Source organism: Nipponia nippon, unplaced genomic scaffold, assembly GCF_047370975.1.
Source record: "Nipponia nippon isolate SJK-2023a ecotype South Korea unplaced genomic scaffold, ASM4737097v1 scaffold_2, whole genome shotgun sequence".
NCBI classification, from domain to species: Eukaryota; Metazoa; Chordata; class Aves; order Pelecaniformes; family Threskiornithidae; genus Nipponia; species Nipponia nippon.
This window is the reverse complement of record NW_028262336.1, coordinates 124,800,208-124,821,790: the sequence shown is the minus strand read 5'-3', so window position 1 is coordinate 124,821,790 and position 21,583 is coordinate 124,800,208. Positions and strand designations below refer to the sequence as shown.

Genomic DNA, 21,583 nt, shown 5'->3' with positions numbered 1-21,583 from the left:
GGTTTTACACTTGGCTTCCTGATGATGTCCCCACAACCAGTCAGCCAAGGGCACCCCACCAGAGAATGAGCATACTGGCCACTTGGCTTGACCAAGAAAGAGAAAGTTCAGAATCCAGCTGAATTCAACACTAGTTTTGGGCAGACCTGTGCTACAATGGTATAGAATCATAGAATCATAGAATCGTTAAGGTTGGAAAAGACCCTTAAGATCATCGAGTCCAACCGTTAACCTATCACTGCCAAGCCCACCACTAAACCATGTCCTCGAGCACCACGTCTACCCGTCTTTTAAATACCTCCAGGGATGGGGACTCAACCACTTCCCTGAGCAGCCTGGTACTACCACACCTCCCCAGTAGTAAGGACAAGGATTTAAAAAACAAAAAAAAGGGGGGGGGGGGGGAGGGAGAACAAAATCATATATTATAGAGTAACACTTGTAAACTACTTGCCAGCTCTGGATTTCATTTTTTGCAGGCTCCCAAGGACACAAATCAAAACTGGCTTAGTCACATTACTTCAAACTGAACAGGTAGTTTATCTAAACAGCATTTACAAGCATCCCAAACTGCACCAAACAGGAAAAAGCAATATCCTGAAAGATAAAAGTCAGATATGCACTTAAGAAGTCAGTAGCAGACAGGACTACTTAACTTAATCTACTGATCAAAAAAGCATTATTATGTTGCCAATAATAGTGCACTTGTATTTATACAATATCCTGATATGTTCTTTTCAAGTAACATGGTGAAGGATCAGAAGAGCACAGTAGGAAAAAAGGTATGTAAATGGTTCAGCTTCAGTAAATGTTATTAACCTTCTTCCTTATTCAGGTACACACAGCTATTGTGCAATGTCTTGGACCACTTCCAGAATACAAACCCTAACATTTCAACTATACACTGACGAGAGATACACAAGTGTTTTGAACACAGATTATCACTGTTAATGATGTCTGCCATCTTATCCATTTTCCCCCCTTTCATTTTTATTAATCGTACGTATTTTAAACCTACCTGAAATAGTATTGATTTTAGAATTCATTATTCCTAGGGCAACTAAAACACTCATGAGGCTATTTGGGGATACTGACAATAGAGACAATTAAAATATATTTCCAGTAACTAACTTTGATTTAAGATAATCGCAGTAACTAAACAGCCAGAATCCAAACAGTAGAGCAATGTGATCCACAAAAAAAAAAAAAAGCCAGTAAAGTTTTCCCCCCCAGTCATTAACAGAAATGGTGAAATTTAAGATTATTAGATCCCAATTTAAGATTATTTAAATCCCAACTTAAGATTATTAAAACTTAATCAATTTCAATATGCAACTAACTCAAGGAACGAGTTCAAAATATTTCTAGCAGTGATTTAACATTTACTTATACTATATTCTTAAATGTAGTATTTCCTTTGTGGGGTCCCTGGATAATATCCAATAGTTTCATTAAGTTTCCAGTCAAAAAGGCACAAATACAGCTGCAAGCATACACATATCAAATATCTCGCAAGTTACCGTATATTTACGTGATAGCTGTACGCAAAGCAATTTCATAGGCTATAAGTGAAAACTCATTGTGGGAAATAATTAAAATGGACAATTCAGAAAACTTTACAAAAATACTTCTTTTTATTAAAAGCAGCAATTTCAAGCAGAACAATACACAGAATGTAAACATCACTAAGTTCAGCTCCAGCCTGCTGAACCTTCGAGAAAGTCTACACTAAATGCATCTACTGTACTAGCGAGTTAACAGACTATATTATAATTTGAAAATATATTTTCTACTTTGAATTAAGAAAAAGTAAATTTATCGTAGTCTGTCCCAGCGCCAGATACTGGCATCATCACACACAGCTATAAGGATACTACTATCCCTGCTAAAACTGGTTTGTCGAATGGCAGCAACACATTTAGGATGAGTAAGAGTCGTACACCTATAAATAAAAGAAAATTATTCAGCTGCAATGTTAAATCTGAACTTCCTACTACATTATGGAGTGCTCTTTCACCAACCTCTTACTTATGTGACCTAGGAGGAACTGAAGGGCAACAGGATTATGCCCTTCATGGTGTATTTTGTATTCCAAATGTGGACTTGGGAAAGCAGTAATTTCCTGTTCACCCACTGCCATTTCTTATCCACCCAATTTTCGTTGAAGCACTGACTGAAAGCTTATTGAATGACATTATTTAGGACTTCACCATCAATGTTCTTTCCCAGTGGTTAGGAATAAAATATCATAATTGGGTGATTAAAGACTGCAGCATTTTCAGGAACTTCATATGTTTATGTATATATTTATACACACACACGTATTTATATAGATTATATTTTATATATATTTAATTTATTATATAGTGTATATACAAATATAATGCATGTTATTTATATACCTAGTGTATACACGTTTTAGACACATAATGTATATATTATGTATATATTTTTATATTTTTTATTTATTTATATGTATTTGTATGGTGTTATATATATGTGTGTGTGTGTGTGTGTGTGTGTGTGTATATATATATATATATGAAAAGATATGATGTAAAATTTTTCTGGCCACACAGGTGAGAACTGGAAAGCCATACTGGTTTCTCCACATTATGCTCACAGTTAACCTTTATACTCTCATTACTCTAGTCCTTTCACCTATTTCTCCTTTGCCATGTGCTACACCCACCTAGCACATCTTCTCTTCATTGCTTTGTAAATTTCCACCTAATTAGCTTGTAAGCTCTTTGAGGAACAAATTGTCTTTTACTGTATCTATGTATGGTGCCCAGCACAATCTGATTGGGGCCTCTTGGCAGCACTGTAATATAAATAATAAATCAGTATAATATAATAAATGTTAACCTTCAGGGGCTCAGAATATTTATTTACCTAGTAGTTAAAGTGGAAAGTGACTACTACTGTTAAAGAATTTCTATAGTTATCAGTAAAGGAAAACGGAAAGTACCCCAACTCCCTGTCTTAACAAAAAGAAATTCAAAATAATAAGTACTTACTTGGCTTTATGAGGATCCTCTATTTCTAAATCCCAAACATAAAGTTTGCCAACCTGATTGCCCAGAGCAAGCATCTTTAAAGTAAAGCAGAGGATAGAAAAGTTTTAAAATACTGCCTTGAAGTATGGAAGTCAGAATTTTATAAAGGCTCTATAGCTGATAAATTGTGTGTGAATGTTTGAACATGAATGACTTAATGAGTTTGTTGGAAGGGCTAGAAATGCTATAAAATTTGCCTCCTTTCTCCAACTTTATTATCCACCTCTGCAGATGGGGGAGGAAGATATCAGTAAACATATCTTCAGTGAAGAATAAATACATCTTTGGTTGCACTTTTTCCATCAGGCAGGACCCAGAATGAAAAATCTGGAGCTCCTCCAGTTTCATATAAAGCCCCTTGCTGTAAATCATTCTGCTTCTCAAACATCACATCACATGAACCAAGACTTCCCACGTCCATAAATATGGAATCAATGAAAAGCTATGCACCTTCAAATACAGCAAAGTCAAAGCTCACACATACCTTTTGCCAGAAATCCATTGAAAACCTCATGTACCATATATCACACTGGCTGTAATCAAATCTCCCAAGTATGGTCACGTTTGACTCACTGGGCTTGATTTTATCTATGTCATCTTCCATTTTGCCAGGTTTCCAGCACACAATGGCATTTTCACAAGACTGGGGGCAAACAGTGAAAAAAGAATCACTTGTATTTACAATTTATACTGCACATTTGGTCTAACAGTAATCATAACCAAGCATTTCATCTCACAGCTTCCCCAACTACATTAAAAATAACCATAAAACTGAAAATCTCACCTCTGTCCTTAGATCACAGCCACATCACCAACAATACGTCAGCGCCCATCGCTGGGAGCCTGCTGCCCTCACAGCTTTGCCAGGTAACAGGACGGCAGGAGCCCTCCCTCACCCACTTCAGAGGGAGTCAACCCAATGCGCTCCAACACACTTTCATGAGCGGTTTAAATTAACCTAGACTTGAGGATTCTTCACCCAACCCCTTCAACCACAGGACCATGCATGCAACAACTTCTGGCAAAGAGCCAGTAAGACCGCCTAGTTTAATATCTGCAAGTAAATGTTACCGGTGGACACAACAAACACAAATCAAAGTTAGTCCGTTATGGGAACCCTCACTTCTTCCTTTAACGGCAAGACCCCTCAGCAGTATCTATGTATTCTCTTTCTGTATTCTCTACCTATCTGGTTAATTGTATCCCTGTACTTTTAGCAGAGGTACAGCTGTAGTAATAATTTTACTTTTTAAGTACAAGCTGCTTATCCACACATCCTGGCAGCTGACAAAATTCCCAATACACTGCATAAAATCATTTGACCTAGCATATTACGTTAACCTAAACCCAAATTCTAGTAAAACTTCTACTGTTTAAGATCCTCAAAACAAGCAAATATGAGTAATATAGCAGAAAAAGCTTCCACTTTACCTTGGAAAGAATTAGATCTCCCAACCATCGTACACAGTCAACATAGTTTCTATGTATGTCTCTTGTAGAAAAGTCGGGAAAGTGAATTTTCTGGGAAATAAAAGGCCTATGGAGAAAATTGCCAAGAGAAACACAGAAGCACAAGTCAAATTTTTAATGGCCAGTTTTAAGATCTCAATGTTAAAAGGACAAGCCTGTCTTTTTTGTTGTTTTAACAGTTTTGTGACAAAGTCGATTTTGTGTGTTGTTTTGTTGTTTGGTTGGTTGTTTTTGCTTTTTAAATAATGGGAACAGTCCCTGTTTTCATCCTCATTCCTAATGAAAGAACATTTCCCACTGTACAAGCCTGTGCAGACAGTGCTAAACAAAACCACTCCTTCAGATGCTGAATACAGCTTCCATTGCCAAATACTTCAAGAACTAATTAAAGCTCAGTTTTCCTGATGCGGCTTTTGCAACGTCTACATTGTTAAATAGAAAAGCACACTAGAACAAAAAAAAAAAAAATGTAATTTTTAAAAAAGCACGCTAAAAAAGCATCATTTAATACTTGGTAACATTACCAAAAAAAGCGAGAGTATTTTCACAGCTAGTCTCATTGCTGAACATGTTCACTGTGTTTTAGACTCTTAATTCTCTCAATGGTTTAACTGGAAGCTAAGATTAAACAGTTGATGAACTTCATAAAGGAGGATTTATCTATCATGTATCTAATTGCTATGTTTACTTGACAATTTACTCATATCTGAGGTCAGATCACAGAAAGATTAAAGTTCAGGTTATTACTACATAAAGAGTTTTGTCCTTGCTCCAAAGTCAGATAACAGATACAATAATGAGTAATAACTACCCAATCTAAACCTATTTGCTATATTTAATTACACGGATTTGATTCCTGCCTAGAAATTTTGAGGTGAGAGAAAGCCACTGACATCTTGAAACACAGTGAAATACAAGCTTTAATTAAGAATGATAAAGATGATAATTCCAGACATTTTCTACTCAAGCAGATAAGAAATAATTAAGATATTTAAAAATAAAACTGTCAGGACTTTAAATCTGAATTCAATAAAATTTTACTGAAGCAAACATCAATAAGACACATCTTCTGGAGCAATTTAGTATCCAGCACAATCCCCAGGTCACTCACTAGCCCCAAGAGCTCCCAGTCTGGGTAGGAATTAACCTGGACCATATTCATGGTTTGCAAAGACAGCCAAGAAGATGAAGACTACATACCTGTTGGTTTTGTTTGGGTTGTACTCATAAGACTCTTTGATGGCGTTTATCATTCTCTTGGAATTAATTCTCCAGAGCTTGAGAGAGTGATCCATCCCACAGGACATGATTTTTTCACCAAGAAGATCATAATCCTATGTATATGAAATAATTTTGAGGACCCCCAGCCTAAGCTGCCTTATATCAGCTCAGATTTTATTCCATCATTTCCATCAAAACAGCATTTTTGACATAGTGAATGCAATAGAACTGTGTATTTCAAATTGAAAAATAGTAATAACTTAATCCTGCTCACTGCAAAGAAGCACAGTATCTTAATAATTATATTTACTTTCTCTCAAGACAGAGAGGCATATTCAACAGCACTGACAGACCATGAATCTACTGGTAGTGCTCCCCCCTCAGTAAATTCCCTAGGTTTCATTTTATGGACCAACTCTGGCAGAAGTCCAGGGCTACGACATGGGTGATGACTATTTAGAACCACAAGAGAATAATACAGTGTCGGGTTTCATATAGACCCTCACCTTTCAGGTCACACAACAGGAATGAAAACAGTTCTTAAGAGCAGCGTATTAAAAGTCAACTATTCTAGTTGATTTTTGCTGGCTACCAGTGTCTGTTCACAGCCACTGAAAAGCAGCATAACTCACCTGAAAGAACTTCTTTCCTTCACTACCATGTTTCTCAAGGCTTATTTGTTCCTGCTGCTTCGGATTGGTAAGTCCTCAAGAACTTCAAAAGTGGGACCATCATGAAAACTTGTTACTCTTTCTAGCCCCACTGAGCTCTATTTTGTTTACCTCTAGGCTGCACTGTGAGAAAACTAGCTACTGAAAGACACGGGAAGTGAACACCTGCCCTGTATATTGAAAGGTGGCCAGATCGGTCAAACCACCTTAGATTTAAACTTGTCTATCCCCTCAAAACAGTATTTATGCACTTCAGTTTTTTTTTTTTTAAGTAGGTATAATATCAAAACAGTGCACAAGAGGATAAAGAGTTGCATATTGTAAGCTTACTACCCTTTGTAAATCTAAATCACTGCCCCACAGTCTTCCACTTACTGCACTTAACACCTCATCCCTGTGCCCTTCTACTCCTCCAAATATTGCAACCAGCGTGTCTGTCTGGATGTTCCACAGTCTCAATGCATGATCTATAAAGAACAAATAAAATTACATGCTGCTTTTTATATGTACATATGAATAATATATTTCAGCTTAACTACTTTCAATAACAGGTGTTCATGTAAACATCAAAAAGGCACTTAATTCTTCACTTGCAAGAAACAACGGAACTGCATTAACTACAATTGCCATTACAACTAAACTATCGTTAGAGTAATTCTGTAATTGAGAAAGTGTACCCACCCCCCTCCCCTCGGGACAGCTTCTAACGAGAATATACTTGGATCTTTAGATCATCCGAAAAGCAAAGGGGCTGATCTTGGACAAGTACGGTTTTATTCAATCTTATCTCAAAAATAATTGTATGTATCAAAAAACACTAGAATTCCTTTCAGCCATTCTTACATCAGCATTCAGAGAAGGTTTGATTTTCCATTTTTTTAATCTTTAAAATATTATTCTTTACGAACCACAGACTGTAGCGATGGCAGAAACTGTTTCTACAAACAATACGTACTCCAAAGTCAATCGGACTAATCCACTTGTTTAAAGAAAGTTTTAACAATTTCTTATTAAGAACCTCTACTGTACCTCCCATTTGGAAATGGGAACCTCTACTGTACCTCCCATTTGGATTCCACAAGTACACTGCACTGAATTACAGCAACATCAACTGGAAGGCTACACAGTCCCGAATAAATTTCCTCTTTTTCTACTCATCTCTCAGCCAAGCAGTTCTGAGACTCCAATATTCTCCTGCCTCATGCCCTCTCGGAGATAGTACCCAGTCCAGAGATCACACATAAAAACTTGTAGTACTATGGCTGGTGTCAAAGTGTTATTTAAAAGAGAACCTAAAAAATATACAGAAATCTAAGAAATTCAACATTACAGATCCACAGCACAAACTTGACAGTTGCAAGAATTGAGAGAGGTTCCCAATTCCTATTCTTGTGTAGCTTCATCAGTAATATCAAATATGCTAAAGTCAAAAGTCCCCTTATGTGAACGTTTCCAACTCTAGCATTCCTGAAGCCTTGCTCTTGCAGCAGATCAAGTATTCCCTTACTTAACAAAACAGTCAAGATTAGGAAGTTGTGACTGTTTAGACGTTCTGGACAAGGCCGTAAGACACCATACAAAAAACCTGCTTCTCCCTTCACTAATATGCTTTTTACACAAAGTCCAATTAAAAGTCAGAGCTGCTCCTGAGCGACAGAAAATCGAAGTTTTCCCCATGAACACGGTGGTGGATACTGTCTGCGACTTTAAGACATCCCCACTAGATGGCAACATGATTCAACAACTGAAAAAAAATTAACTCAACTGGTAGAAAGGAAAGAGCAACCCCAGTGCTCACGTTTCTTCTTTCCTAAAAGCAGTACTGCTCACAATCCCTTTGCACCACAGGTAGAGTTATGTTTATTGTAGGCCATGGATTTAATATGTACAAGATATATAGCCATAAAAGAGCAAGATTTGCTCTCAACTTTCAAGGTAAACTTGTTCCGTGCCATTCATAAAGTCATGGAGGTTTTGGCCATTTTCAAGACCAAAATCCAATCCAAAGTACTCTGATTTATACAAAAACAAAAGAGGTTTTTTTCCTCACCTTTGCTTACAGATAAAAGGAGATTTGGATCTCTTGGATGGAATTTCAGTTCATTGATTGCATTTCCATGGCCCACGTAGTGCTGGGATAGAATTCAGAGACCAAGTTATCATTTCCCTCATGTTTACATGTATTTAGAAGACATAAGTTTCATGCCTTACTGAAATGCAAGCTGTATCTCAAAGTTCTGAGCACTCACCTTTATGCACTGCATTGTAATAGGATTAATTATCCTAATAATACCCCTGGACCCTGCCACAGCCAGAAGAGGATGGCTTGTATTGCTATCGTATGTCCACGCACAGGTATAGAAATTTTCATCTGCCTACAACATCTTATGTTAAGGAACACAGAAGAAACAGGAGATTTTTTTTTTTTTTTTTAAAGCAAAAGAACTTTTTTTTTTTAAACTGTGATTTTTTTAAGTAAACTTGTTGCTATTTTATACAAGTACCCAGGAGCTTCCGCTGGACCCAATAAGAAGAAGATACATATTTGGTTATACATCTACAAATGCAATCAACATTTTGCATAGATGCCAGTTTCCTCACTTCTGTTCCATAACATACAAGGAACACCTTCTCTCTCTTGGCATCACTTTTCAACATCTTTCTCCAAAACATCCGAAGACTGGGAATAAAATGAGGATGAATCAAGATTTGAGTTCACAAATGATTGACTTGTGTACCGCAAATGATCAACACAAGTTATTACCACTTAGGAGCATGAAACATAATTCTTAGGCTTTAAACCCAGTTCCAATTCACAGGGAAGTGAGACCGCTATAAAGCAGCGAATGTGAAACATTACACAAATATTAGTGTTGGGAAGATTAAACTGATGGAGAATCAGTTTTCATATATTGTATACAGCATGTTCCACAAGTCTGCATTTTTAATATTTTTTCAACAGGAGGGACTCTAGCATGTGGGAAAGAGGTAAGACTCGGACCTAACATAAGGAATGTGCCACATGAGCAAAGTATTAAAACACAGACAAAACCTTCATACGCTTTTTCCTACAAAGCCTCTTCATTTTTGATAAAGAAGCAGCAAACAGGTGGCTTTTTAACTTAAAAGGATACATCAGCATCCACATACGACTGCAACAGACGGATTTCTCCTTGGGAATGACATTCATATAAAGTAACCTGGAGGAAAAAAAAAAGTGGGAGAGATTGCTGCTTACTTGTGGTATTTCAAAAGGAAATCACATGCACCTGTGTATTGACTTCCTGATGGGGAGAACTAGTGTGCCTTTATGGTTTAGATCTCATCCATCATCTGTTTCCAACAGGTAGAAACAGCTTGATAAAAGAATCCTCACAGCAGTCTCAGTAAAGCACCACTGCAGGACTTGTCAGCAGTCCTTCCCAGATATTAAAATCTACTATTTGAATTGTCTTAGTAAGATTAAACTCTATTTGGAATTAGTTACTGCAGCTCTCTCTAACACGACTTGGTCTTTTAATGAGCCATTGGTACCTTGTTTAATCTTAGTTTGGCACTTTTGGTAACTGCCAGGTGGAACAAACTTGGAAATAAAAGGCTTCTTGTTTATTCACAACACTTGCATAGAATGCACTTCAGGAGATATTTTCAAGACTGAAATGACACAGATCCTTGTTCAGAAGAAGCCTATAAATTCACTCCACACAGGCCATTAATTTAGCTACTGAGCTGCCTGGCATCATTGCAGACACTTCTCATCCCATTTTAGAGCATATGACCTTTTGGAAACAATATCCACAAAGAGTAATTTTAGTGCAAAGATATATTTATGCACCTCTCTTCCTTATCCCATGTTTATATTACTGAAGGATTTTTTTTCTTTACTAGACAGGCTAATTCCCAAATAGCTAACACATGACTTCATAAAACAATCCACAGGATGCAAGTCTCCCAGATAACAGATGCTACATACCTCAGAAATAAAGCTTTTTATATGAAGTATCCTGTGTCCATACTAAACACAGGTAAAGGGACTGGTTGAAAAAAAAGAACGCAAGCAGAACCACACAGACGGGCTTAGGATTAAAAACAAGTTACTCACTCTGTTGCTGCCTACAGTGGCAAAAACAAGAGGATCACCTTCTTTACTGTGCCAGTTAAACTGGACTCCAAACAAAGGCTGACCATGGTCCTCCTGTAAACGTAAAGTAAGATTAGAGACAAAAAAAATAAAACCCACAGACATATTATTTCTGTGAAATTCAGCTGTGGTGGTAAACAGTTTAATTGATATGTTTTCCTCCTCAAACTACTGGGTTCACATCCAGTATAATTTCAGAGAGTGAACAGTTAAAAAAAACCCAGTTTTGTAACATCACATTTTAACTTGGCTGTCTTAAGGGAAGTTAAAGGAATATTCCACCCCCTCCCCTCTTTCTCCTCCTGCCCCAAGCTTTTAATAAGTGAAGGGGAAGAAACGTTGTCTCACAGTTACGGCTAGAAGCTGGCAGAACTCCTGAGTTGTATTTGCAGCTCTACTACTTTGTTTCACAATTTTCAACAAGGCAACCTCTACATCTAAGGCCACATCTATACACATTTTATACTGTTATAATTACTTCCACAGAACAATTTACAACTTCACAGAGAAAAATCATTAGGACAGAGAAGAATTATACTGGTATAGGGGTGGAGAAGGGCCACATTCAACTATTACAGCACAGTTAGGTCTTGCAACTCTTATCACAGACACGACAAACACGACAAACTCACTCCAGCTTGTCACAATGCTGCTGCAAAGTTCACGTCTACAAAGTGTTTTCAGATCGCCTTCACACAGTTACCAAAGAAATGCCAAGTATTATTTTTATACAGCTTACATCAGTTTAATAGAGAAAAAAAAGCAGATATGTTTATGAATTGTGATGAATATGGTGGTGCTTGTTAATAATTGATAACAGTATTTTGGCCTGTCCCAACAGGATGTTTTCAGTAAGAATAATGTTCATTAAAGTGCCTCCCCACAGGGGACTGTCTGGGACAGTGCAGGCAGGAAGGAAGTGTCTCATGACGGCTGTTAAGCAGCCTTCAAATGGCAGTGCTTCAGAGACAACACGAGAAATATTAGCCCTGGCAGCTTGGGCCTGTCCAAGAACCAAAGAATAAATCTGAGGAGGGGGTGTAGGTGGGGAACCCAACACCACTCACAAAAAGAAAAGTAAGGAAGTCTGGAAGAATTTAAAATAGCATTATTTACTGAGAAAGGCAGTATCTGTTCTTAACAGACATAGCTGTAAGAGCTAGAAAGAGAAGGGAGAAAATCTTTCAGAGATTAAATCCATGATATCCATGATATTCAAAAAGTCATGGCAGTCAGGTGAAGTCCCTAAGGACTGGAAAAAGGGAAACATCGCACCCATTTTTACAGAGGGTAAAAAGGAGGACCCCAGGAACTACCAACCTGTCAGCCTCACCTCTGTGCCTGGGAAGGTCATGGAACAGATCATCCTGGAATCTGTGCTAAGGCACATGGAGGACAGGGAGGTGATTTGTGACAGCCAGCATGGCTTCCCTGAAGGCAAGTTTTGCCTGACCAACCTAGTGGCCTTCTGTGATGGAGTAACTACATCAGCGGACGAGGGAAGAGCTATAGATGTCATCTGTCTGGACTTCTGTAAGGCCTTTGACACAGTCCCCCACAACATCCTTCTCTTTAAATTGGAAAGATACAGATTTGATGGGTGGGCTGTTTGGTGGATAGCTAACCGGCTGGATGGTGGCATCCAGAGGGTAGTGGTCAACGGCTCAATGTCCAGATGGAGATCGGTGACAAGTGGTGTCGCTCAGGGGTCCGTACTGGAGCCAGGGCTGTTCAATATCTTCATCAATGACATAGACAGCGGGATCAAGTGCACCCTCAGCAAGTTTGCAGATGACACCAAGCTCAGTGGTGTGGTTGACACGTCTGAGGGATGGGATGCCATTCAGAGGGACCTGGACAAGCTGGAGAAGTGGGCCCACGTGAATCTCATGAGATTCAACAAAGCCAAGTGCAAGGTCCTGCACCTGGGTCAGGGCAATCCCCGCTATCAGTACAGGCTGGGGGATGAAGGGATTGAGAGCAGCCCTGCCGAGAAGGACTTGGGGGCACTGATAGATGTAAAGCTGGACACGAGCTGGCAATGTGTGCTTGCAGTCCAGAAAGCCAACCGTATCCTGGGCTGCATTAAAAGCAGCGTGGCCAGCAGGGTGAGGGAGGGGATTCTGCCCCTCTGCTCCGCTCTGGTGAGGCCCCCCCTGGAGCCCTGCGTCCAGCTCTGGGGTCCTCAGCACAGGAAGGACATGGACCTGCTGGAGTGGGGCCAGAGGAGGGGCACAGAAATGATCAGAGGGATGGAACACCTCTGCTATGAGGAAAGGCTGAGAGAGCTGGGGTTGTTCAGCCTGGAGAAGAGAAGGCTGTGGGGAGACCTTATTGTGGCCTTCCAGTACTTAAAGAGGGCTTACAAGAAAGATGGGGAGAGCGTTTTTAGCAAGGCCTGCTGCGACAGAACAAAGGGTAATGGTTTTAAACTAAAGGAGTGTAGATTTAGACTGGACATAAGAAAAAAATTTTTCACAATGAGGGTGGTGAAACACTGGCACAGGTTGCCCAGAGAGGTGGTAGATGCCCCATCCCTGGAAACATTCAAGGCCAGGCTGGATGGGGCTCTGAGCAACCTGATCTAGTTGTAGATGTCCCTGCCCATTGCAGGGGGGATGGACTGGATGACCTTTAAAGGTCCCTTCCATCCCAAACCATTCTATGATTCTATGAAGGCCCTCCTGCAATTCTTAGAGAGGTAACAACTTTCAAAGCTGAATACAGAGAAAAAAGAATTGTTCAAAGTTTAACTCCAAGTATTACCCATCATAACATGAAAGAACAGACTAGTGGCTTTATGTGATGAGGGAGATGGGATATTAGCAAAGGGAAAAGTAGCAAGGTTATTAGTGACCCCACGACAGAAGGAAAAAGCAGGTATTCGGCATCTGTAAAGCATTACAGTTTAATTAGAGAGGAAGAATGAGGAAAACTGTATGCCATAAAACCGTACACACAAGGCCATGATTTTTAGTGTCCAACAAAGTTATGAATTTTACTTTCAAGGCTTATTTTTTGAGTGTATTTAAGTCTTCCTTGAAGAGAATGGCTGAGAGGTCAAATAAACAATATTAAAAAAAAAAATCCACTAATAATTAGTTGGTTTTGAATTTGTGTGAAAGAGTCCATGCTGGTGAATACTGAGGGCTTTTGACATGCTGCATGAAGATAACACAAGTAAAATGCATGGATTCTCACTGCTTTATTACAGAGATATATTAGCAGGTTTTGCGCTTGTTTTTCTGGAATTACCTTGTTCTCTGTCATGTGCACTGTTTCTGATAAATTTAGTGAAATGGGAAAAGTGAAGAGGAAGATGTTTTTCCCCTTCAAGATAGGATTTTTTTTTTCCAGCATAAGTGATGATAAGTTCATGATTTTCTAGGTAGGACCCAGACCAGGGTGATATGAAATAAGTAGAGATAGAACAGAGGGCTATACTGTTTCTATATTTCTATATTTGAGTGCATACCTAAAGTATTTAGTAAGCTTTTTCAAAGACAACCTACTTCCCTGGAAAACTTACTCTGCGAGACAAATGTCTTTAGATTACTTATATCATCCGCGCTACATTCCTCACATCGAGTGCTACAACTTCCAAGAGCCTGACTGTACAGGTTGCAGTTTTTCTGGTGTTTAATGGATGCAGGAGTCGGGCAGAGGCTCTTGTGAGAAGTTACTAGGGTATCTGAAGAAGTTATGCTCACCTCATTTAAACTACCATCATCCCCACTGGTCAGGGACAGCACATAGCTATTTTGATAATACCTGCTGCTCCAATTTTTGTCCTAAGTGCTAAACAATGAAGCAGGTTTTTAAAAACATTACACTTTTAGGTGCTTCACATTATGGTTATCCTGAGATGCCAAGTATGTCACGCCAATCTGACCACTGGCTGTGCAGACAGTGACCCAGATGCTGGTCCAAAAGTAGAATTGTGAAATGCAGTCTTGACCCTAGTACGAATAAAGGGCACAAAACCCAAAGTACTCAGGTTCTTCAGGCACCAGAGGAGAAAATAGACCTACAATTGCTACAAAAGCAAATAAATAAATAATCAATGGTTAGTTCTGCCCTTACTCACTCAACACCAACTCAGGTTCAGTCAGACAATAAGACTAGACCTGGATTTAGATTGAAGGCAGTCAAGTAAATACTATGCCAACACAAAAAAAAAACATCACCTGGAACTATATGAACACATTTTAACACACTGTCACCCACACTGCGAGCGAGGAACCAACTGACCACATATGCATTTCCAGTTCCCTGAAGTGGAAGCAAGCCATCATTGGCAGTGGTTTTAGTTACCTCTCCTTTACTCATCAACAAGCTAGAATCTTGCATGTGGCTGGTTACTGATTCCCAGCTCAGGGGACAGCAAGTAGAAGCCGAGAGACAACACTGGATGGCTGGCAACCACTGAGCCACACCCTGACACCCTGAGCAAGAGCAAAGGGTAGGGCAAATAATAGCATTGTTTTAAAGGGAACACATCAAAGCAGAATACACACAGTTCTTTGCTGGAAGATCTATAAGCAAAACACGTATGGATGTATGTGAGGATGTGCATATGTTAGCTGTATATGCTCATTTATAAACTACATTTCCATTCAGCCCACAGAGAGCAAAGACTTCTCAGCACACCTTACAGTAACCTAGTACCACAAAAACAAAAAAAACAAAGGTAGTTTTTTATTTCCTGTCATTTTCCAAGTTATATTTTTGTTTTCCTGATGCTTAAATTTCACCCAAAATAACTTCCACAGTAGTGTTTAAAAAGCATACTTAGCAAGCACTGAGTTTTTCAGGCTGAATCATAACCATTTAGCATTCAAAGCAGACGGTAATGGCCACATTTCTTTGTTTCCCCAAGGAAAAGAAGCAAAAAGCAAAATAAGGGGGAAAAACAAGAATAGGAAAGTGGAAAATCACATAATTTATACATCCCTAAATAATATTAAAATTACTTTCCATGTCTTTAAATCATGTTGACTCTTCATTAATTTCAGTACATGTACCTTACAGCATAGTTCAAAGACATATAAACTATGGGACATACGATGTGATATCCAAAGAGTCACAAGTGTCTTCCAAACCCATATACAACATTCAATCGTTAAAGTTTATCTCCACAGTGTCTGCAAAATTAGTATAGAAGAACAGGAAAAAGAAGAGAGGCTTCCTCAAACATGAAGTAAAAAGGAATTACCAAATTTGGCTGCTACCCAGTCTTTGTATTAACATGCATGTTTATCATTATTACATTAATTTCAGCTCAAAGAGAAATGGGGGGAAAAAAAAAGATAATAAAAATACCCCACTTAGCTGAAATGCTACATTTACTCCCTCACAGCTTGATTCCACGTGCACAGGAATCTGTTCCCAGGCCCTGATACAAATCCACAGAAGTCAAGGATTGCTTAAATTCATAGGATCACCCTATAGTGGGGCCTAGGTTGAAGCTGGGGTGAGGGATTGTTCTGTTTTCCCAGAAGACACTTGAAAAGTACTACCTACTTTGGAATATTTGGTCTGCAGATAGAAAACAAATACGCTTAGCAAAGCTCAGAACTTGTTAAATGTTTGGGTGCCAAAAGGCCTGCGCCTGTGTTTGAAGCATGACTTGAAGCCACAAAAAGCACTACTTGCGGGGGTGATTCATGCGAATCACAGGAACAGCTGCCTACCTAGGTGAAAATGAAAGAGCTTCCCTTCCTCCTACACACTGAAAGGACCAGAGATAATTTTTATACTTCAAAAAACACGCTGAGACCAACTTGTTTCCCAGATACTTTTGTCAGTATAACTTCATATCACAATTTCTCCAGTGGTGAAGATCCTTTATGAGGTTCCCGTGCTCCAAACCTCTCATCCCCTCCTGTTTAACTACCCCAGCATTTCAGTGAGGCAGTCTGAAGCCAAAGTTCAGAAACAGCTACATCAGCACAGCTCAACACTTAAGTGCGGGGGAATGACAAAAACCTCTTAAAGCAATTCTGTAGAAAATATGGAGCTGCACACATCCTCTTGTTAGCTACGTATAAAAGTTTAACAAAACTCCCATCTCGTTCCAGACGCAATCTTTTCTTTATTTAGAAATCTTATAAAAAACAAATCAGATGGCTTATTTACAGCTTTTGCCACACAAATATCCCACACAAGGCCAGGGAATGAAAGAACAACATCCTGATAGTGTAAAAGAATCAAAAAGAAAATTCATTCAGTTCACCATAGTCTGCCACCAATGCAGAAGAAAACAATAATACCCTAAAACACAAGAACAGGGAGTAAAGACCATGAACCCACATCCCTTAATACCATCAGGTGTTATGCGTGAAGATAAATATGAACTAGATCAGGTGTGAACACATAATCGCAACACTCACGATAAATTAACCAAATTGCACTATATAGCATTTATGACAATTGCCAGAGGACAGAAAATATCTGATCTGATAAGTGTGAGGAAAAAGCTACTCCAAGATTGCTGGGTTGTTTTGGTTTTCTTCTTTTACATACATTTCAACAGGTAGAAAAATCTGTACAGGTTCTGTACTTTGCATCAAGTTGCCACACGTTTTGTTTTATTTGCATTTGTTTATCCAGTTTCTTTATCTCAAGCAACTACAGCTTCAATGAAATACATAATTATAACATATCACACATAACTTGGCAAACCTGTACAATTGGGTTAATTGCAGCACTACCTACTGTTTCCTATTTCTCAGTAGCCTTTTTCTTCAAAACTTCAGCTATTCCAAATAAGAAAGGAACTTCCTTCAAATGAGCACAGAACATAATTATACATGGATATTTAAAAACATCTATCTTGACACTGCCTCACAGTCAACATTAACATTACTGCCAGCAAGTGGTACCCAGCATTCCCATGTTGAAGCTTACACATACCTACCTTTAGGCTATTTACACATTTGAAGGAATATTTGCACTTCTTTGACTTCCATTTTCCTTTCCCCCAGCTTTTCCTTCCCGGTGCATTAGGAGTGTTTGTTGGTGTATCAGGGCGTTCGGTGTTAGTACCGCTTTCAATACTAACAGCATCATCCTGAAAACATTCAAATTATATAGAATGTAATAAAGATATCATTAACTGCTGCATAAATTCAACTAGTTTTGCAGCACTTGGCCTTTTCACTTTTTCTTCTCCTCCGTAAGAACAGAAGATCTCCTAGGACTTGGCGTTATTTAGATTCACGTATTTAAATCTATTACTAACATAATAGCATTCCTCCCTAGAAACAGAACATGAGTCACATGAGGACTAATCCAAGAGGGAGAGACGTGAACTGTGATCTAGTGAAGTTTCTTCAGAATCCTGGTAGCGGCTTTTAAGAAAATGTCTAAAGATAAAGTGGTTGCTTTCCCTGGAAAACATCCTTGATGTAGATGAAATGAGTACTTCTGAAGTACTGAAGGAAGAGGTTGTTTGTGTAAAAACATTATGCTTAGTCACACCAAGAATCTAACCATTCTGAGAGACTTCTCTACGCCCTCAGCAGCATCAGGCACCACACAGTTCTGCGATAAGTAAGCGCTGCCACTAGAAGAGGAAGTCCCACCTCTCCCTCCTGCTCTTGCCTGCAGATACTTGCTTCAACTAAAAGCCAAGTTAAAAAAAAACAAAACCAAAAACAAAACTAGCTTGCTGTCTGATCAGCTAACTAATCCAACTGGCCCTCCAACCGTCAGCAGCCAGAGCTAAAGTAAGGATGGGGAGAACTGAAAAAAGAGGTGCACAAAACAACCCACCCAGTCATTGAGCAGATTTAGATCAGCTTTGGAGAATTAACAGAAACTACAATCTCATATGCAGCCTGACTGCAGGACACTACTTTTCTGTTCTCTGTTCTCTGCATCACTCATCACAGCGCACTTCACCTTCACCTGCATCGTAACTGGCAACCCTTTGCTTCCATAGGAGTAAGTTCAGCTTGCTAAAAATCAACAATTGTATTTTTTTTCTGGCAAGGTCTGTTCACTTTTCATCAGAGCAGTGGGGGAAAACAACTCACCTCAAGGCCATGTGATTTCTAGATCTGAACTAAGGGAGACAGAGGCAGACGACAGCCTGTCACTGGAGGAGATTAAGTGTAACATGAGGCTGCATCAGCAACTCCACCAGGAATACAGAATAAGGTCAACTATAAACATTAATGCACCAATTCCCACCAAACATTTATTCTTTGTCCCGGTTTCATACCTGTATCGCCAGAAGCCGGTAGAGATGTACTGATTTTGGTTGCCCAACAACTCTGAAAATCAGGACATCAAGAGGAGAAAAAGGAGGAAAGACAACACACAAGCCTGCAAGTGAACTGCCCAAACCTGCAGTCATTCCCTTCACGTTGAACCCCTAAAAGGGCCAACCCTCCCCAAATAAGCATAAGTGAGTTGAGTAATTTTTATGTTTTCCCGTTTCTTCTCCTTTACTCTAAGAAATTTCAGAGAGCTCGCCAAATTCTCGTCTCTCAAGCACACTTGCTAGCCAGAGTCGTACTACTTCACAAGACTGAAGTTTTCTCTTGGGCTACTCAGGTATTGTCAATATAAGAACACCAGGTACCTGGTATGATGCAACTACAACGAGTACCTGCAACTACAACGAGTACCTGCAACTACAACGAGTACCTGCAACTACGACATAACCAACAAACTTGCACCCAGCATACCTGTGGAACAAAATACACCCTTTCGCCAAATCAACACTATTATGGTAACTTTTAAAGAGAATCCCCGTCTTTCAGGAGTTGTGGAGTCCAGTAACAAACTCTTGAAAAGAAAGTCCTTTCACCATTGAGACAGGTCACATTTTCAATAACCAGACAGCCCACATCCGTGGGCACCGATAGCCTACAGAGGACACAAAAGGAAAACTGAACGCCTTTGTCACCGAATTACACTTGGATTCACAAACGCAATAAAAAAATTGAGTAGCTGTGGTGTGGAGCACCTCAAACCTGCCTGTCGCCTCACAAGCAGCACTTCAGAGGTTGTGGGGGATGTGGTCCAGACCCCTCACTTTCTGGGTAAGTGCTCTAACCAGAGAAAAACCCGCGCTGCATAAAGCTAACACCCACATAACACCCTCCGCTCCAGTAACTACACAAAATGACTACTAGATACCTTAAATTAAGTTTGTCTTTCAAATATAAAGCTATTCTGTATCAAGCACATTACCTTTGTTCTGAACACCACATTTTAGCCTAATTTAGAGAGTACAGCCCTCACCCCCTGCTGCAGCCTTCTGCTGACAGAAGCTTATGAGCACTGTCCCCCGTTCCTCATTCACCAAAGGGCTGCACACAGAAATTTACACTGCGTGTTACTCTGCAACGTGACGGTGAAGACACACGACACAAAACTGCAAAAAAGATGGAAAATTTTGCTGTTTTGCAGAAAAAAAAAAAAAAAAAAAAAGGAAGTCTGACATTTTGAAGCGGACTTCGAGTCAGAGACCGCTCAGAGTTTGGGCCTCAAATTCTCCCTCACCCACGTGGAGGAAAACCGAGCGTCTCCCCCTCAGACCCACGCCGGCCTCTCCCACCGGGGCCTCCCGCTAACGGCCCGTCCGCCTTGCGGGGCGGCCAGCGGGCCGAGGCGGGCGGGCTGACACCCCCCTCTCCCCCTTCGCCCCCGTCCCCTCTCCCGCCCGGGATGCGCCGCGTCCCGGCGGGGTCCGAGAGCGACCTCGGGACACCGGAGGGGGCCGGCCCGGGAGCTCCCCTCACGGCGGGGCCCGGCGGGTGGCGGCCCCCCCCCGCCTCGCCTCAGCGCTCCCGCCCGTCCCCGGCGCGAGGCCCCGCGGCCGCCGCGCGCGCTCCCGCCTCACCGCCCCTCCCCTCTCCCCTGCCCTCCCCCCCCCCCCCAGCCGCCTCTTCCCCCGCCCGGCCTCACGTTCTCGTCGCCGGACAGGTCCCCGGGGTTACTGTTCTCGTCGCTGCTCAGCTTCTGCTTCTTCGCCGGCATCTCACCCCCCGCTCCCGCCGCTGCCGCCGCTGCCGGGGCTTCTCCCCGCTCAGACATCTTCCCCGCCCCCCACCCCGCCACGCAGCCGCAAAGCGCGGACGGGGAGGTCGAAACGCCTGCCGTAAAGCAGCCCTGCGTCCCGTTGCCCGGCCGGGGAGCGGCGAGCTGCCACACTGCTGAAAAAGCGCTCTTCCCGCGCCCGGCGGCGCGCGGCGCCTGAGGGGGCCGCTGGCTGAGGGGACGGCGCGGTCCCCGCTCGCCTCGGCGGGGCTGGGGGTTACATTAACCCGTCTTTTAATAGCACGGAAGCGTAGTGGCACTTTATATCGCTGCCTGCAGCGCGGCCGTGCCAGGCAGGGCCGGCCGAGGACGCGTGTGGGGTAGAAACAAGCAGTCCCTGTCGCCACGGGTGTTAACGGTCCCTCTGTCCATCTTCCCGCGGTTCTCGAGTGCTGTGTCTTGTGCCCAAAGGGTTTCTTTTCGTTCTCTTGCTCTACAAAAGTCCTTTAATTTGAAAACGGTGTTGCACGGAGAAGGAAGATAGGCTCTGCTCTGCTGCCTGCTCCTGTTCTCCCTGGCAAGTTCCTACTTAGCGCTATAAATGAAGTAACTGCAGTTGCCAGATTTTTATTTATTTATTTGAAAAACCACAAGTCCCAGAGTCATAGTAATTATGAACAGTAAAAAAAAAAAACCCTACCAAAGGGGAAAAGTAACCTGCCCACAAGCACAGCATCTTACCTGCTTTTCTTGCAGGGGCAGAAACAAGCTTTTCCTCCCTCAGGGAGACATTCCAGCCTCGCAAAGTGATTGCTTTGAGGGCAGTGACAGAGGTGAGCCGTGCCCCGTATGTAAAATTTAATCTTGCATAACCTTCGGAGATAAAAAGGAAGAGGTATGCTTAAAATGGTGCACAGACTGTAGTGGTTTTAGCAACAGACAGCCTCTTTTTTTTTTTTTCTTCTGCAGAACTGTAGGCTCCAATGAAGCATTGCATAATATATAGCAAAAGGTTGTAGTTTACAATT

At 40.9% G+C, this 21,583-nt stretch overlaps 1 protein-coding gene across 5 annotated transcripts; it reads right to left on the bottom strand.

The window, feature by feature from the left end:
• Positions 1-418: 418 nt before the first annotated feature.
• Positions 419-20,614, bottom strand: EED (embryonic ectoderm development). 5 transcript variants are annotated; one of them, XM_087756278.1, is made up of 12 exons: positions 18,790-19,205; positions 17,482-17,634; positions 10,524-10,616; positions 9,556-9,621; positions 8,671-8,796; positions 8,472-8,553; positions 6,797-6,888; positions 5,730-5,863; positions 4,491-4,596; positions 3,544-3,702; positions 3,021-3,094; positions 419-597 (listed from the first exon to the last, which is right to left on the bottom strand). In XM_087756278.1, exons 1-12 carry the CDS (start codon positions 18,922-18,924, stop codon positions 555-557), a joined length of 1,263 nt encoding a protein of 420 aa, XP_087612404.1. In that variant the 5' UTR covers positions 18,925-19,205; the 3' UTR covers positions 419-554. The 5 variants fall into 5 exon arrangements, with proteins under 5 accessions (XP_087612404.1, XP_087612403.1, XP_009468693.2 ...); XM_087756277.1 differs by lacking the exons at positions 419-597; positions 18,790-19,205 and adding exons at positions 1,610-1,942; positions 20,484-20,614; XM_009470418.2 differs by lacking the exon at positions 419-597 and adding an exon at positions 1,610-1,942.
• Positions 20,615-21,583: the final 969 nt, after the last annotated feature.

Excerpts from the sequence above, each read along its gene's own strand:
- EED (XM_009470418.2), bottom strand. The coding sequence starts at position 18,924 with ATGACTGCAGGTTTGGGCAGTTCACTTGCAGGCTTGTGTGTTGTCTTT. Across the intron at positions 5,864-6,796 it reads GGGATGAGGTGTTAAGTGCA|GATTATGATCTTCTTGGTGA; the intron begins GTAAGTGGAAGA and ends TCATATACATAG. Across the intron at positions 3,703-4,490 it reads GAGATCTAATTCTTTCCAAG|TCTTGTGAAAATGCCATTGT; the intron begins GTAAAGTGGAAG and ends GTTTGCCCCCAG.